General features: G+C 46.9%; 1 protein-coding gene across 10 annotated transcripts in view; it reads left to right on the top strand.

Moving 5' to 3' along the window:
- Positions 1-16,729, top strand: part of LOC105483388 (sidekick cell adhesion molecule 1) — a 960,109-nt gene that overhangs the window by 655,395 nt on the left and 287,985 nt on the right. For all 10 annotated transcript variants that reach the window (XM_071095418.1, XM_071095417.1, XM_071095416.1 and 7 more), the window contains 6 exons: positions 1,060-1,143; positions 4,749-4,943; positions 8,789-8,905; positions 10,714-10,881; positions 12,851-12,953; positions 16,060-16,236. In XM_071095418.1, the coding sequence (XP_070951519.1) occupies positions 1,060-1,143; positions 4,749-4,943; positions 8,789-8,905; positions 10,714-10,881; positions 12,851-12,953; positions 16,060-16,236 (844 nt within the window). The remainder of the gene's footprint in view (positions 1-1,059; positions 1,144-4,748; positions 4,944-8,788; positions 8,906-10,713; positions 10,882-12,850; positions 12,954-16,059; positions 16,237-16,729) is intronic.

Raw genomic sequence — 16,729 nt, 5'->3', positions numbered from 1 at the left:
ATCTCCTCAGCCAGGGTGGTTAATTCAGGCAGATTCTTTCTGCTTGAGTGGTCCAGGTAATCGCAGAAGTGAAACCTCACTTCGCCTCCATCCAGAAACCTTCAGCCACTTCCCCCTTAATCGTTTCTTTGAAATGCTTAGTTTTCATTTCTCTTTTTCATCTGTTAGGTTCCACCTTGTTTTAAAGATACAGTCAATATAGGAGGCATACCAAGCTATATTATCCACATTCAACACAATTATAATGAAAATAAACCAACTCTGGAAGACAGTTCCCAGAAATTAATTATCACACAGAAAATGAACACAACAGCCTTTTGTGATCATGATAATGAAATCACCACCACCTTAATACTTGACAGACTTGGCCATGCCTCTGTTGAATTTCTGCTGAATAAACTGGAAAAATACTGCAATTGGCTCTCCAAGGAAATTCATTGTTTAATACAACCACTATTTTTTTTCTGCAGAACAGGCGAGTGGGGTATCTAGAGATTGCAAGTACCTAGGAGTTTCCTTTGCTGGTAAAGATAGATTAGCACTCCCCTCTATTTTTTCTCTTAGTTATTATTTTGTATTCCCTTGAAGTATTAAATCTCTATTTTGGAGAAGAACTGCTAAGAATTTTAAAAATATGTTAATAGGCTGTTCCCCGATACAGGCTGCACACCTTCCTCAGGCACTTGACAAGCTTCACGAGCTCGTGTTTAGTTTAGATACTGAAGCAAACTAGCCCGTAAAATACGGTGCTGTAAATATAAACCTTTATGAACCTCTTGGGATCGTCCTTCTAAAATGTGAATTAAGATATTCCATGATTCAAGCCCATAAACTGAAAAGTAGCCATCGCCCTGCGTAGTAATATGCCTTCTGAAACCCCAGACTGTAAATTGCCTTTGGCCTGTGCTCACTGAATTTTGAGTTTGTACGCATGATGCTAACTAAGGATGAAGTTTTCAAGAAGAGTTTTTAAGAGGAGCCTAAACTATTTTAGGTTATATGGTCTCTTGACATATCCTTCTTTGGCTTAGGGACTTTTTTTTATTTTCTTGTTTGAAGAGCCACCATATTTTACTGCTGAGCCTGAGAGTCGGATTTCAGCTGAAGTAGAAGAAACCGTGGACATCAGATGCCAAGCCATGGGTGAGTGCGGAGTGGCTGCTGGACAAGGAGCCATGACTGGGAGGAAGGCAAGCAACCTTTTTCCACAGCAGAATTGCTGTCATTCTAGGGAGACACTGAGTGTGACGGCGAAGGCAGACCTCAGAGGGTAGATCGGTGTTGGGGCAGTGACCGCGGGTAAGGCATTGGACTTTGCCGAGCTTTTGCTTCCTCCCCTGCAAAACAGAAATGATAATATTTACCCAGCAGAGCAAAAAGGAAGCCTCCATCCACCCCAGACAGAGAGGGGACTCCGTCATATCCTGTGCACTCCCCTTCCAAGGCCCTGACTCCACAAGAGTGTGACCCCCCCGAGACTCGGGGCAGAAAATTCTTTCTCATCCATGGGGTGACTGGGACTGGTGACCATATCCACTCTGTAGAAGGAGAGATGGGTGTCCATGTATTTGTAGTAGATATACGGGGTACCAGGCAATTTCGTTCCGTTGATGTATTGCACAGTGGTGAAGCCAGAGCTAGGAGTGCGTCCATTACTGGAGTGATGTCCCTTGTACCCGTTAAGTAATTTCCCATTGCCCACTCCACACCCTTTTGGGTCCCCATCGTCTGTCCTTCCACACTCTATGTCCATGTGCACATGTGACTTAGTGCCCACTTATTAGTGAGAACAGGCAGTCTTTATCTTTCTGTGTCTGAGTTCTCTCACGTAACTCAATGACCTCCAGTTCCATCCAGGTTGCTGCAAAAGACACCATTTTATTCTTTTTTGTGGCCGAATAGTATTTGAATAGAAAATGTTGCTTTTTTTTTTTTTTTTTTTTTTTGCCTTTTCAGCTCTGGGTCCACTTTTCCTTTGCTGTTCAGGTCATTCCAGCCTTCATCCCCATGCCTCAATTACGAGCCGCCCACTGTCACCATCTCATGTCAGGCAGCGCAGGCGGTTACACAAAACCGCAGAGACAGGCTTGTCAAGGCAGTTTCGTTAACAAAATCTGTGTTCGTATTCTGGCAAGAAATGAAGAGGATCTCTTCTCTTTTGTTTGTACCCATCTGTCCTAAGGATGGAATTTTCTCCTACCCCCTAAGAGCTTGGAGGGTAAGAAGGACTACCAGTTTTGTAAATCTTCAAAACAGCTCCTAGGAGAAAGACGATTATCTCACGGTACCACAGGAAAACCAAGCCCTAGAAAGCATGGTTAAGTAACGTGCCCAAGGCACTGGGCCACGAGCTGAAATGGGATCCTTCTCTTATGAAGTCATTGCCCAGCGTGTGACCTGTGGGAGTTGCTCATTAAATGCTGGGTACATAACTTACCTAGGGCCACATGGTAATGGAGGCAGGACCCAAACGCAAATCTGTCAGCCACCAGAGCAGCCACCTGGCTCTTGCCAGAACACTGGCTTCGCCCAGGACCTGAAGCCCCGGACTTAGAACAAATGTCATGTGTCCCTACCGGCAACTATGTGGATGCCATTTCTTATTCCTGAAAATGGTATATCATCCTTCCAGTGCTGTGTCACCCTTCCAGTGCTGGTGGTGGAGGGAAAGATCAGCCTCTGCCCAGAGACCCCCTCCCAACCCTCTGTGCTTTGTAACCACTGCTCCCCATCTGGGACTTGGCTAAATAGGAGTTCTGGTCCTCAGCTCCTGACCAGCTCACAGCGGCTGCTGTCCACGGCTCTGTTCTCTCTCTGTTCTTCTCTGTTGCAGCTCTACTGATGCAGCAAATGGGAGGGGGGGAGGGACAGAAGAGTAAGATGAATTTTACATGGAATTGTCTTTCTTACGGTGGTTGCATTGTTCTTTGTTGTGTAAGTGCCAACTTCTGAAGGCCAACAACTCTGTGAATGTGAAGCTATAAAATATTTAGAGAGCTTGTATTTCAGAAATAAGAGTATACAATACTGCGGGGGATAAGATTTCTGTTATGACATTAAATTGCCCCAAAAGAGAAATACTCCCAGTTCCCTATGTGCTAACAATTATTTTTCAACAAATGACAATCTTAAACTCCCTTTGACAAGATAAGGCTTTTTTTTTTTTTTTTTTTTTTTTGCATGACTTCTGCAGGGTAAAGTGCTTAAGTGTAGACTTAGAAATATGGAGAGAACAGATCTTCTGACATTGCACTGCCGTCATATAATTTACTGCTTTCTTTTAATTTTGACAGTGAAACTATAGCAGCATGCGAAGTGGTTATTCCTTACGAAAGCGACATCGTGTAACTGCTATTATGAGATATTACACGAAATGGTTATGCTTTTACCTTGAAATGGATTTTTAAAAATTTCCTGACTTAATGAAAAGTGACAGGAAACATAATTAAGGCAAAGAAGAGAATCTGAGAAGACATTATCTTGAGATATTCCATGGCATTAACTTTATTTATTAAAGTCGACATCTCACACCTAGCCACGTGCCATCTTAAATCAAGGGGTTTTGGTGTGCTTTGCACTGAAGCATGTCAAGATAGGCTTTTTATTTAAATCCACTTTCTATTTAGGGAAACTGAGGTACAGAACCATCTGAGATCTAGAGCTAAGTCTCTAGATATGCCTCATGGAGCAAGTCAGCTTTTCCTGTATCCACAATGGAATACCTCTTGTGCCTCCTCAACCCTTAACAAGGTTACTTAACCTAATAAATTGCTCCTCTGAGATAGTAGAACTCCATGAAGGCCCGTGGTATCCAACCCTTTTGATAGGGGTTGTTTAAAAGATGGCACTTATTTTCATTGTTAGCTGTTGGGATGAATAGTGATACTGCCTTTGAACACTCACCAGGTGCCAGGCAGAAGAGTTTTATAAATACATACGTAAATGTATACACACACACATGTATATGCGCCAACTCACACAGACACACATAGAAACACATGTATACATGTATATACAGGGGCACACATATATACACAGATGTACACACATATACACACATGCACATGTATACACATACATATATACATAAACACATGCACATATATACACACGTAAACACGTACACAATGCACATATATACACATGCACAAACTCACATGCACATACATATACATACACACGCACAGACACACAGACACATCCAATCTTCAATCTTCTGAAGTCATGATGATCATTCAGTTACCTGCATGTGAGGAAACAGAGACAAAGAAAGGGACAGGTAATGTACTCTGCCCAAGGTGACACTGTCCACGAGGCACAGACCTGGGATGTGGCCTGTGTCCTCTCCTCTGCCCCTATGACCCTGTGCCCGAGCCCTCCCACAGTGGCTGAGTAGGGCACTGCGGAACAGAGAGGGCTTCATCTCCATCTGAACCTTAAGGTCAGTCTCAGCTGGTATCTCCTTCTTTCCAAACAAGAGCACGAGCCTGCGTGGGTTCAGAGTGGAGCCTGGAAGGCACCACAGCCGGGGTTGCCGGAATTCGTGCCAGCTATTCCTCTCAATGCCCCTCTGTGTCAATTGCTTCATGTACAACGAGAAAAATAGCTCCTTACAGGGTGGTTGAAAGCATGAATAGACAAGAAAATGCCTATTAAAATATTGCCATTCTAGCCTTTGCAACAGATGTGCCTCAGTCCTCACGTCAGGAATTATTTTTAAAATCCTATTTATTCCCATTCCTACGCAGGGGTCCCTCTTCCCACCCTCCAGTGGTACAAGGATGCCATCTCCATCAGCAGGCTCCAGAATCCTCGATACAAAGTGCTCGCCAGCGGAGGCCTGCGCATCCAGAAGCTGCGTCCAGAGGACTCCGGAATCTTCCAGTGCTTCGCCAGCAATGAAGGAGGGGAGATCCAGACCCACACCTACCTGGATGTAACCAGTGAGTTCCCCCAGGCCCACAGTTACCTGACCTGGACATATCCAGTGAGTACACCCAGACCCATGGCTACCCGGATGTAACCAGTGGGTACACCCAGGCCCACGGCTACCTGGGTATATCCAGGGGGTACGGCCAGGCCCACGGCTACCTGGGTATATCCAGGGGGTACACCCAGGCCCATGGCTACCTGGATTTAACCAGTAGGTACACCCAGGCCCACGGCTACCTGGACATATCCAGTGAGTACACCCAGACCCATGGCTACCCGGATGTAACCAGTGGGTACACCCAGGCCCACGGCTACCTGGGTATATCCAGGGGGTACGCCCGGGCCCACGGCTACCCGGATTTAACCAGTAGGTACACCCAGGCCCGCGGCTACCTGGGTATATCCAGGGGGTACGGCCAGGCCTACGGCTACCTGGGTATATCCAGGGGGTACGCCCAGGCCCACAGCTACCCGGATTTGACCAGTGGGTACACCCAGTCCCACGGCTACCTGGGTATATCCAGGGGGTACGCCCAGGCCCACGGCTACCTGGGTATATCCAGGGGGTACGCCCAGGCCCACGGCTACCTCACCTATCAGCAAAGCCAGACCTGCTGGACTGGGCCTTCAAGGCAGAACTTCCCAAACTTTGCCCCGTATAACACACACAGAAAGTGGTAGTATCTGTTCAGCCCCCTGAGGTAAACGGAGAGGGTGATGTGGCCAGAAGTGGCCAGACCAGGAGAGCTAGCTCTCAAGCACACCTGAAGCCTTTGTGGGTCCTGTGGGGAAACTGCGTAGGCCCATTTGCTGCACAGATGCCCTGTCACTCCCCGCCCCTAGTGCCCTCCTCTTCTCTGGGCAGCCTTGCCTCTTCCTGCACTAAGCCCTCCTCTTTCTTGAGGAGAAGTAGAAAAAAAATTCCCCTTATTTTCTGGACAGAATTGGAAGGACTATTGAGTGAATAGCTCACTCCTCATCTTTTTCTTTTGATCTTTTTTCTATTTTTTTTTTTTACATTCATTCTCTATTTTACTTTCCTTGAACGATTATAGTTCTTTCATGAGTTTCTTTTATTATCCCATTAACAGAAATACCCTGGCACTCTGTCTTTGAAAAATAAACTCAAGGTAAAGGTTTTCATTGTTTCTGTGGGTTTTCTTTTTAATCTCCCATGGTTGTATAATATTGTTCTTCTAAAATGAAGTAGAATCTAGTGATTACGGAATTATATACCTTTCACGTTTGCCCTTTTGGGAGCAAAATGCTGATATCCTCAGGGGTGAGAGCTGTTGGAGAGAGCAAATCAAAGGCACTGTGTGCACAGCTGAGGGCTCTTCCCACCCAGAGCCTGTGAAGAGACTGACTAGGTGTGTAGCCAGCTGTGCATGTGTTTTGGTGAACTAGGGGGTCCCTTCCTTGACTCTTGCCCTCGGGTCAAATTTGTCTTTCACTTTGGAGCTTAGGGAACCACTGTTGCTTCAAGCAGTAGAAATAATATTGGATGCTCAAGTCAGAAGATGAGTCTTGATCGATTAGAATTATTTGAAGCCTATCTTGCAATCGTGAACCGGGATGTTCCGGAGCAGGGATCGACAAGATTTTTCTGCGAAGGGCCTAACGGTAGATATTTTTGGCTTTGAAAGATGTGGCCTACTCAGCATTGCTGTAGTCACCTCAAAGCAGCCACAATTCTCAGCACATGCGAGTGGCTGTGTTCCAATAAAACTTTATTTACAAACACGGGGTGCAGACTGAATTTGGCCCCCAGGTTGTCGTTTGCCAATCTCCATTCCGGTGGGAGATTTAGGAATGAGAATAAAGGATAGCCCAGAGAATATGACTGGGTTTCTCTCAGCCTCAGTTTTCTCGTCCGTTACAATGGAGCTCAGCAAGCCCAGATGATAGGATTCCCATGAGGGTCAGATTGGAAATGGAAAGGAAAGTGCTGCCTAAGCTGTTACCATGGCAGTCAGTGAGTGAACAAACAAATAAATGATTGCAATCATGTTATCTGCTTTGTAGTAAGAGGTTTTGTGCAAAATGAATTTTTTAATTAAAATACCCTTAATGAAAGGAAAATGTGCTTTAAAAAATCGATATTGATTTGCTCATTTAGCAAGCGGCTATTGAGCATCTGTGTCGGGCACTCTGGATGAGGCTTTGGGGACACAGCTGTGAGGAAGGCAGGCGAGGTTCCTGTGCTTCCAGGACAGAGGGTCTGTGGGGAGGAGAAAGGCAGTGAAGGACGAGATGACTCCAGCCAGCCAGGGGTGCTGCAGAAAAGGGGAGTGGGTGCGGTGGCAGAGTGAGCCGGGGGTCTCCCCCAGACGGTGTGTGAGGGGGCTTCTCTAGGAGAGATTTAGAAGGAGCAGAAGTGTGAACTCTCGGGGACATGCACATTGCACAGGCTGGAGGGGACAGCAAGTGCCTTGGAAGAACAAGCTCGGCATGTAGTGCAGGTGAACGGAGACGGATAGGATGGGACTCAGTGACAAGCAGGGTGGCCATGATGGGCCAGAGGGCAGAGGAATAGGCAGGGACAGGGGCCGAGAACAGGAGGAGCCTCGGGAGCTGTGAGCAAGCAGGGAAGGGACATGAAGGCCTTTGTAGTTTTCAAAGGGCAGCCCAAGGCTGGCTACCTCAGGGACCCTGACAGTCAGAAGTGTTGAGACCTGTTAGAGGACCCTGCAGCCTCTGGCAAGACCCTGGACTCAGATGGTTGTATGCGAGGTGGAGAGACAGGGTTGGCTTCGGGAAGGGTCCTGGCAATGAAGTTTCTGGAACTTGCCGTGGTCCATGGGATTCTCAGCAGGTGCAGGAAGAGGCAGCGGCTGTGCCCTGGGTTCCGTGAGGTCTACTCGCTTCTTTCCTTGAGGGGTATCAGCCCAGGGACCCTCACAGAAGACTTGAGAGATGCAGATCACTGTCGTACGAGGGGTTCCGGTTAATTGTTATTGGGTAGCACAGAGTCAGGCGAGCCCTCGCTGAAGCCATCAGGAACTCCTCCTGTCTTTCCTCGGTCTGAGTCGGGACTGCTGGAGGCCCTGACCATCCCCCACGAACAAGAAGAAACCCCGTGCTTGGGGCTCATGACACCTCCCAGAAATGTATCTTTAGGGAGGTCTTTGAAACCTGGTTATTTTAGCTCTCGGGACAGATCCTAGAAAGGATCCTAGAAAGTGTCGTCTTGTGGATGACATTTTATATTCAATAATTAGTTTTTTTGTTTTTGTTTTCGAGATAAAGTCTCACTCTGTCACCCAGGCTGTAGTACAGTGGCACAATCATAGCTCACTGCAGCCTTGACCTCCTGGGCTCAAGCAATCCTCCTGCCTCCACCTCCCAAGTACGTGGGACTACAGGCGTGCACCACCATACCTGGCTAAGTTTTCATTTTTGGTAGAGACAGGGATCTCACTGTGTTGCCCAGGCTGGTCTCAAACTCCTGAGCTCAAGCAATCCTCTTGCCTCAGCCTCCTAAAGTACTGGAAATATAGGTGTGGGCTCCCTTTCATTTAAAGAACAAAAGCAATCTTTTGGCTGATCTAAATAAATGCCTCTCCTCTCTTTAACATTCATCTGAAACTGTTCTTCCTGAGCCCTTGCACCTTCCCACTTGTGTGTCTATTACATCGTGATGCTGTATTTTCTCTCCAGGGTGTAAACAAAGATAGGTAACTCCTGGGAGACGAACAGTGGAGGGCTGCTGTCCCTCCTGAACAGTGTTCCTTTCGTATTACTACAGTTATCTCTGTGACTGATTCTCTGAAGCCCATGCAGGATCCTCTGCCAGGCTGGTGTGAGCATCTCAGGGGAACGAGGCCCTCATCATTTCATTAACTTCTCTTCTCAGATATCGCTCCAGTGTTCACCCAGCGGCCAGCAGACACCACGGTTACCGACGGGATGACAGCCATTCTAAGGTGTGAGGTGTCCGGGGCTCCCAAACCCGCCATCACCTGGAAAAGAGGTGGGTAGCATCCACCACCCACAACTGCATGGCCCATGTAGAACATAACCTATCAGGCCAGAGCTTGCTTCTTACTCACTCTCTTGTTTATTCATTTGTGCGTTCACTCAATGAAGATTCAATAACCTCTTACAGCAGCGGTCCCCAACCTTTTTGGCTCCAGGGACCAGTTTCTTGGAAGAGAATTTCTCCATGGTCTCTGGTGGTCTCAGGATGAAACTGTTCCATCTCAGATCATTAGATTCTTCTAGGGAGTGTGCACCCTAGAGCCGTGGCATGTACAGTTCACTGGAGGGTGTGCGCTCCTGTGAGAATCTAATGGCACTGCCAAACTGACAGGAGGAGGAGCTCAGGCAGTCGTGCTCGGTGGCCACCGCTCACCTCCTGCTGCGCAGCCCGGTTCCAAACAGGTCTGCGGCCCAGGGCTTGGGGACCCCTGATTTACAGAATGCCCACCAGGTGCAAGATACCGTGCGCACAAGGATAAATAGGACAGACAAGATCCCTGCCTTCTAGAAAGGGAAACACACATTAGAAAGAGAGGAGAATTGTGCACATGTCGCTCTTCACTACCCGTGCCCTTCAGAGAGTGCCTCAGGCCTCCTCGGGCCTTCCCGTGTCAAGCACTGGATGTGAAATCACTCTGCTAGCACTCACTTCTCCCACTGTGAAGTGGAGCTCTTCCTTATGACGTTCAGAATTAAGGATCACTGTTTTGTTGAAGAAAGATGCTTCCAGGACCACATCGTTCCATGCCCTCCCCCGTCAACCTGGGACGCTGCAGCCCACTGTGGGTTCAGTTTCTGGGAAGGCTGCCTTTGCAGTTCCCATAGCCCCTTCCACGAGGGCCACTGAAAGAACAGCACACAGAGTCCATCCTGAACAAGTCTGTGCTGAGTCTTGTTGATTCTCACGGATGAGCTCCTCATACTTGCTGGCCTGTATCGGGCTGACGTGCCAAAAGCCTTATCTTTCTCTTCTGCTGGAAAACCGCATGGCAGCTTCTCGAGTCTCAGAGGCACAATCCCGGCACTCAGACACGGCTGCTAAAGATCTGGGACACTACAGATCAATAACAGGGCTGGGCTCTTACTGTCTCTTGTTTTCCTGCCTAATTTTGAACATCATAGCTTTGTATAAAAATGTTTCAAATACATGCAGATATAAAGAAAACTAAAAACCGGTCACCCAAAAATAGCAATCGCATTCATGGATCGTAGTTTGTTTAACCAAATCTCTCAATATTGAGCAAGTAGGATGTTCTTGGTTTTTGTTATTCTAAACAGTGCTAGCAGATACCGCTTCAGTTATTTCTTTGCATACAATTTTCACTTTATTCTGATTATTTCCTTAAGTTATTTCTTTGTTGTATTAGTCCACTCTCACACTGATATAAAGACATACCTGAGGCTGGGCAATTTACAAAGAAAAGAGGTTGAATTGAGTCACAGTTCTGCATAGCTGGGGAGGCCTCAGGAAATCATAGTGGAAGGTGAAGAGGGAGTAGGCTCATCTCACGTGGCTGCAGGACAGAGAAGGAGCAAAGGGGGAAGTGCCAAACACCTTTAAGCCGTCAGATCTCATGAGAACTCCCTTGCTATCAGGAGAACATCGTGGGGGAACCACCCTCAGGATCCAGTCACCTCCCACCAGATTCCTTCCCCGACGTGTGGGGATTACAATTCAAGATGGGACCTGGGTGGGGACACAGAGCCGAGCCATGTTACTTGTTTATGGCTCTAACCACTATCTTCCTTTCCTCCCAGTGTTATGACTGTAACGTGCCTCTTTTCTCTACTGTTCTTCAGAAAACCACATTCTGGCCAGTGGCTCTGTCCGGATTCCTAGGTTCATGCTTCTTGAATCGGGGGGTCTACAGATCGCACCCGTCTTCATCCAGGATGCCGGCAACTACACCTGCTATGCGGCCAACACGGAGGGCTCCCTGAACGCATCGGCCACGCTCACCGTGTGGAGTAAGGAGCAGCCCTCACACGTCAGCCTTTTATTAGCCACGGTTTAATCATCATGTCGTCATGTGCTTCGGGGATGTCAACATGCCCTTGGGCTTGCTAATTTAATCAAAAGAGAATGATTATTTTTACAACTAGTTTATAGAAATCTGTTGAGAAATGAAATTTTCAGTGTCTAAAAGAATAATTAGAAAATGTATTCAGATGTAATGGGGGCATTGCAGGAGAGAGAAAAGATTGACTTCTTAAAGTCAGTGGAGATACTACACAAAACTAGCTCAAATCACAAAATTGATGTGTTGGTTAATTTTGTAAGCAATTTATAAGACAATTAAGAATTAAAATCCTAAAGAAGGAATATTTTGCCATACAATTATTACGAACAACTAAAACACTTCTAATATATTAACTATCAATGTTTCTTGTATATTAGGAGTGAACGGAAAGGAAAATCTTCATTGTTTCTCCAGCTTTTGCCCTTTTTTTAATCAACAAGACATGTTCTGGAAATGCAGAGTGGTTTTCTGGAGCTTAAACATTGGACCAAATGGCCCCCCATTGCCACTTTTTAGCTTCAGTTGCCAATATACTTTCTCCTCTCTGTCTCGTCTCAATCTGTACTACTAAAAGCTTATTATTCAAAAAGCAAAAGAGCGCTCACTCACAGATTTTTACAAAGCTATCTACATGAGGAGAGAAAGTTTTAACTTGCTTGAGGGAGTAATTTGTTAAAATGCCATTCTTCCAGAAAAAGTAAATCATTGTGCTTTATTTCATATTTGTCTAGCATTTTCTATCATATAGTTGGTGTCCACTTTGATAAACAACTCTTTCTAATTTGTTAAGTGTTCTAAAATGATCATGAGTTTCAAGGAAATTAATCCAAGTTCCCACTATGCTGTCAAGTACTAAAAAGCAGCTTTTGTTCCATTTGGTGGATGACTCTCTCAATCACTTCGTTCATTATATATCCCTAAATAGTAACCATACATTTAACCCATTTATGCCTGAGGTTGCAGTTTTGTGAACTTTTGCAATCAGAACTGAAGCAATGGCCTTGAGCAGTAGGATATTAAAAAGCTTATGAAAAAGTGGCATCTGAATCTCCGTAGATCATTCACCAGAAAATTTTGTGGATCGCTGAGATTCAACATTATAATGACACTAGCCTGACTGGGATAACACTTTGTTGGCTTTACAGAACATTTTCACACACTCTGCCCACTTTAATCTGTACAACTATTAGTGACGTTAGCATTCCCTTCCATAGCCAGGAAAACTAAGATGCAGAGATGTATTTCTGGACTCATCATTAGCAGAAGTCAGGCTTGGCCTCCAACTTAGCCTCCTGACTCCCAGGTTCTGGGCTCTGTTCCTGGAAGCAGAGCAGGTCCCCCTTAGAGGTATGGGTGCCACAGTGACCCATCGCATGGGCAAGCTGCAGGTCCCCACCCCGTACTGGCTTGCAGGAGGTGGGCAAGTCACTGCATCTCTAAGCGTCCATCTTTCCTGAAGGCTGAGAGCAGTAATATGACAGCCCTCACAAGAGTGTCTGGAGGAATAAATACAACAACTTAAACAAAAGCATTTGGCAGACTCACAACGTGCCACACAGACGCTAGAAATGACTAGAGTGATGGTCATCTAGGAAGAGAATCTAGGTTTTATTTTAGCGCCTAGAACCTCATCCACACCTGCATGGGATGGTCGGTGTTCATTTACTTCCATGGTGTTTGAGGTTAAAGGTGATTTAGGAGGGGGGGTGGGTTGACAGACTTTGCTGCAGTGGTTGACTTTTTTTGCTTGTTGTTAACTCCCCTAGCATTTCTGAGAACGATCCATTTACCCTCACTCTGCCAAGATGAGAGAAAACTTGGAGGTTGTGATGTCAGATGACCAGGGCATTATCCCCGCGAGGGCAGAAACTCTCAAACTTGTCATGTCGTCTGACTCGGGACTTGTGTTTTTTCAGATCGGACGTCTATCGTCCACCCTCCTGAGGACCACGTGGTGATTAAGGGGACCACAGCTACGCTGCACTGTGGAGCCACGCACGACCCCCGGGTTTCCCTCCGGTCAGCACAATCAGTTACAATGCTTTGGGGCTTGTTGATATTCTGTGAGTTTCTGAAGTGAAGTCGAAATGAGGAAGAAGAATTGGGGGAACTTTGATTTCAGCGGCAGGTCCCTGATTATGGCATCTTCTGGTTGTGGGCACCATCATTAATCACACAAATCCCATTTTCCACTCCAGCCTTATGTATTATTTACAGTGAGCTATGTTCCACTTCATGACTTTAATGCTGCTTTTCATGATTTCTTCCTGCCAAGGTTAATACACTGTCTGTAAAACGTACTTGTCAGAGGCTGATACTCAGTGAGAGAAAAATCCAGAGGGATCGACTAGGATTCAGCAGTGTTTACATGGGGGCTGTGCCGCTCCCTGCGGGGGGAGTTATTTACTCTCCGGATAATTTCATCGTGAAATGGCGAGGAGGGAGGCCTGTGCATGGGACAAAGGCAGCCACAGCCCCCAGCACACTCATGGGAAGGTACATGCCAAGAAGGAGACCAGATGTGAGGGTTCTCTTTTTTTTTTTTTTGAGACAGACCCTCGCTCTGTCGCCCAGGCTGGAGTGCAGTGGCACGACCTCAGCTCACTGCGAGCTCCGACTCCCGGGCTCACACCATTCTCCTGCCTCAGCCTCCTGAGTAGCTGGGACTGCAGGCACCCGTCACCATGCCCAGCTAATTTTTTGTATTTTTAGTAGAGATGGGGTTTCACCGTGTTAGCCAGGATGGTCTCCATCTCCTGACCTCGTGATCCGCCCACCTCAGCCTCCCAAAGTGCTGGGATTACAGGCGTGAGCCACCGGCCCGGCCAAGGATTCTCTAAAGGAATGCTGATATCCCGTCTTTGTTTGAATTCCGGTCAGGAAAGTAACTGTGCAAAATATGAGACTCTAGGTGAAGTTGTGGCAGCAGACAGGTGGGCGCCAATGGGGAGCTGTTCCCTGAAGAGCAGCCACCTTCAGGATAGTTTTAAATGTTTGGAATCAGCCTTGAAAGTAAAAAAAGAAAAATCCAGTCATCAGAGTATTTCCACTCCAGCCTTACCCCAGAAGGGGCACAGTGCGTGAGTCGAATGGGCAGACTCAAGACGCCCTCCTGCTTTCTGGGGCCCCTCACCCAGAGCAGAGGGGACGGCTGTGGGTGCACGGTCAGCAGCAGGACGCGGAGACTCCGCGGCTGTTCTCTCGCGCTTCTAGCGGGCCTTTGGCCAGTTGTAAATTTCCATGTCTCCACCCAACTCCCTGGGGTTTCCCAGGGCTCAGAATTCAAATTTGGTTTAGGTACCAGGGTGCCGAATGTAAAACAAAACAAAGAAACAAAAACTAGCAAGTGAAAGATGACCTAGAACACCCCCGTTCCCCGCCCTCCCCCACCCCGTGGCTGCCCTGGAGACGGTCGTCAGGCCTGGGAAAGAGCTCCTTCGTAAATGATTTGGAGTATGACTTCGAGGAAGTCTGCTTTCTGCTACTCTGACAGCTCAAAAAGAACCCCCTCGGATCTCTGTGGTTTCCTCGTAGCTTGTTATATGTGATTAAATTGGAGGCCCCTTCCTGAGATGGAACTGGGTTACTCGCTCTCAGGGCGCCCCTCATCCCAGGGTTGCTCTGCCCTGAGGAGCGCCAGGCCCTAAGTGGCCATTCCAGCCGGATGCGGTGCCCTGGGGTGAGCAATCTGTCCATCTCCCTCTTGTGGAATCGGCCCTGTTCTATCTCAGGATAATTGCTGATAAGAGTAGTTTGTAAATGTCGGTGCTTATGAATATGAAGGCTTTAAAGAACTGGGCACATTTTGAAAATCCGATCACATTATGGAAAAGAAAAACAGCACTTTCATTCCATATAGCAATGAGTGCTGCCCCTGCCCATGGTCATCTAAAGACTGGGCAGCCTCTCAGTTGATTCTGTATTTGAAAAGAAAAATGTGCTCAAATTGCTACAGATAGATTAAATGAGAAAGAAATGCAATTTTAAGGACCATCTGCCAGAATGGTCAAATTTTAAGAAAATATGTTTTTGAAGTGTGCTTTTTTTTTTTTTTTCCATGAGTTGAGCAATTCCACTCTGCAGTTTTTTTTTAAATAGTCGTTGCCTCCTGTCCAGACAATACTCTTGTCCTCCAGGAGCATTACCGGGGCAGGAATGTTGGGTGCCATTTTCATAGGTGACAGGTATGCCTGTGGTTCTACGGACTTCTCATCTCTAGAACAAAAGATCAGTCAGGCAGGGGCAGTCATTTTCATTGCTCTGTTTTTAACCTCAGCATCTGTTTGTGTATTATGACCAAGATATCTGGTTGCTTTTCTTTTTTATTATTATATTTTGGTTTAATTCACATGCCATAAAATTCACTCTTTTTTTTTTTTTTTTTTGAGACAGAGTCTTGCTCTGTCACCCAGGCTGGAGTGCAGTGGCTGGATCTCAGCTCACTGCAAGCTCCTCCTCTCGGGTTCACGCCATTCTCCTGCCTCAGCCTCCCGAGTAGCTGGGACTACAGGCACCCGCCACCTCGCCTGGCTGGTTTTTTGTATTTTTTTTAGTATAGATGGGGTTTCACCGTGTTAGCCAGAATGGTCTCGATCTTCTGACCTCGTGATCTGCCCGTCTCGGCCTCCCAAAAAATTCACTCTTTTAGGCCAAGTGCAGTGACTCAGACCTGTAATCCCAGCACTTTGGGAGGCCGAGGCGGGCAGATCCCTTGAGGCCAGGAGTTCAAGACCAGCCTGGGCCACGTGGCAAAACCTCATCTCTACTAAAAATATAAAAAAAAAATTAGCTGAGCATGGTGGCACACACCTGTGGTCCCAGCTACTCAGGAGGCTGAGGCACAAGAATTGCTTGAACCCAGGAGGTAGAGGCTGCAGTGAGCCAAGAGCGTGCCACTGCACTCCAGTCTGGGCCACACAGCAAGACTCTGTCTCAAATAACAAAAACAAAAAAAGCAAAACAAAACAAAAAGCAAAGAAAAATCACTCTTTTAAAGAGCACAATTCAGTGGTTTGTAAAGTGCATTCACAAGATTGTTAGTTGCTTGCTTTTTAAGAGACAGGGAAGGACCAGTGATTCTGTCCCTGTGGGGTTTGTAACTCAAGACCCTTTGCTTGGCCCACAGCTACGTTTGGAAGAAGGACAACGTGGCCCTGACTCCATCGAGCACATCTAGGATCGTGGTGGAGAAGGACGGGTCCCTTCTCATCAGCCAGACGTGGTCGGGTGACATCGGTGATTACACCTGCGAGATTGTTTCTGAAGGCGGGAACGATTCTAGGATGGCCCGGCTGGAAGTGATGTGAGTACTGAGATGCCTGGTATTAGTCAGTTCCCAGTTATCTCGTTACTGCACCCCTGTCAGTGACTGCCACTTCACACGTGTCACACCCGTCTTGTGTCCCAAGTCAGCGGTCAGAGGCCAGTGCGTCATGCTACGTAGCTATGGATATGGACAAGGTTTTTCTGTAGTTTCTTTAAACTTCAGAATTGAGAAGTTTTGTTTTTGGTGTAGGTGGTGTGATCATTGGTTCGTATCCCCGTGGATCCTTTTTGTCATATTTTTCCCATGGACACTTTATCCTGATAGGCCCTGTTTACCACTCTGCGCTTAAGTAGCAAGTTCATTTTTCCACGTAATGCCCTTGAGAGCTTCCAATCCATGAGAGATGCTGGGGTGGAACCGCTGAGGTGAGGTCATTCCCATGAAAGCCACCTGGACTTGGGGTTTCAGTGAATCCCAGCTGCCTCTCCGTGGGTAAATACTTTCCATTAAGTCTTGTGAAATCCTGAAA

This window comes from Macaca nemestrina, chromosome 4, assembly GCF_043159975.1.
Source record: "Macaca nemestrina isolate mMacNem1 chromosome 4, mMacNem.hap1, whole genome shotgun sequence".
NCBI classification, from domain to species: Eukaryota; Metazoa; Chordata; class Mammalia; order Primates; family Cercopithecidae; genus Macaca; species Macaca nemestrina.
The sequence above is the reverse complement of the archived record's forward strand: the minus strand, read 5'-3'. Positions and strand labels throughout refer to the sequence as shown.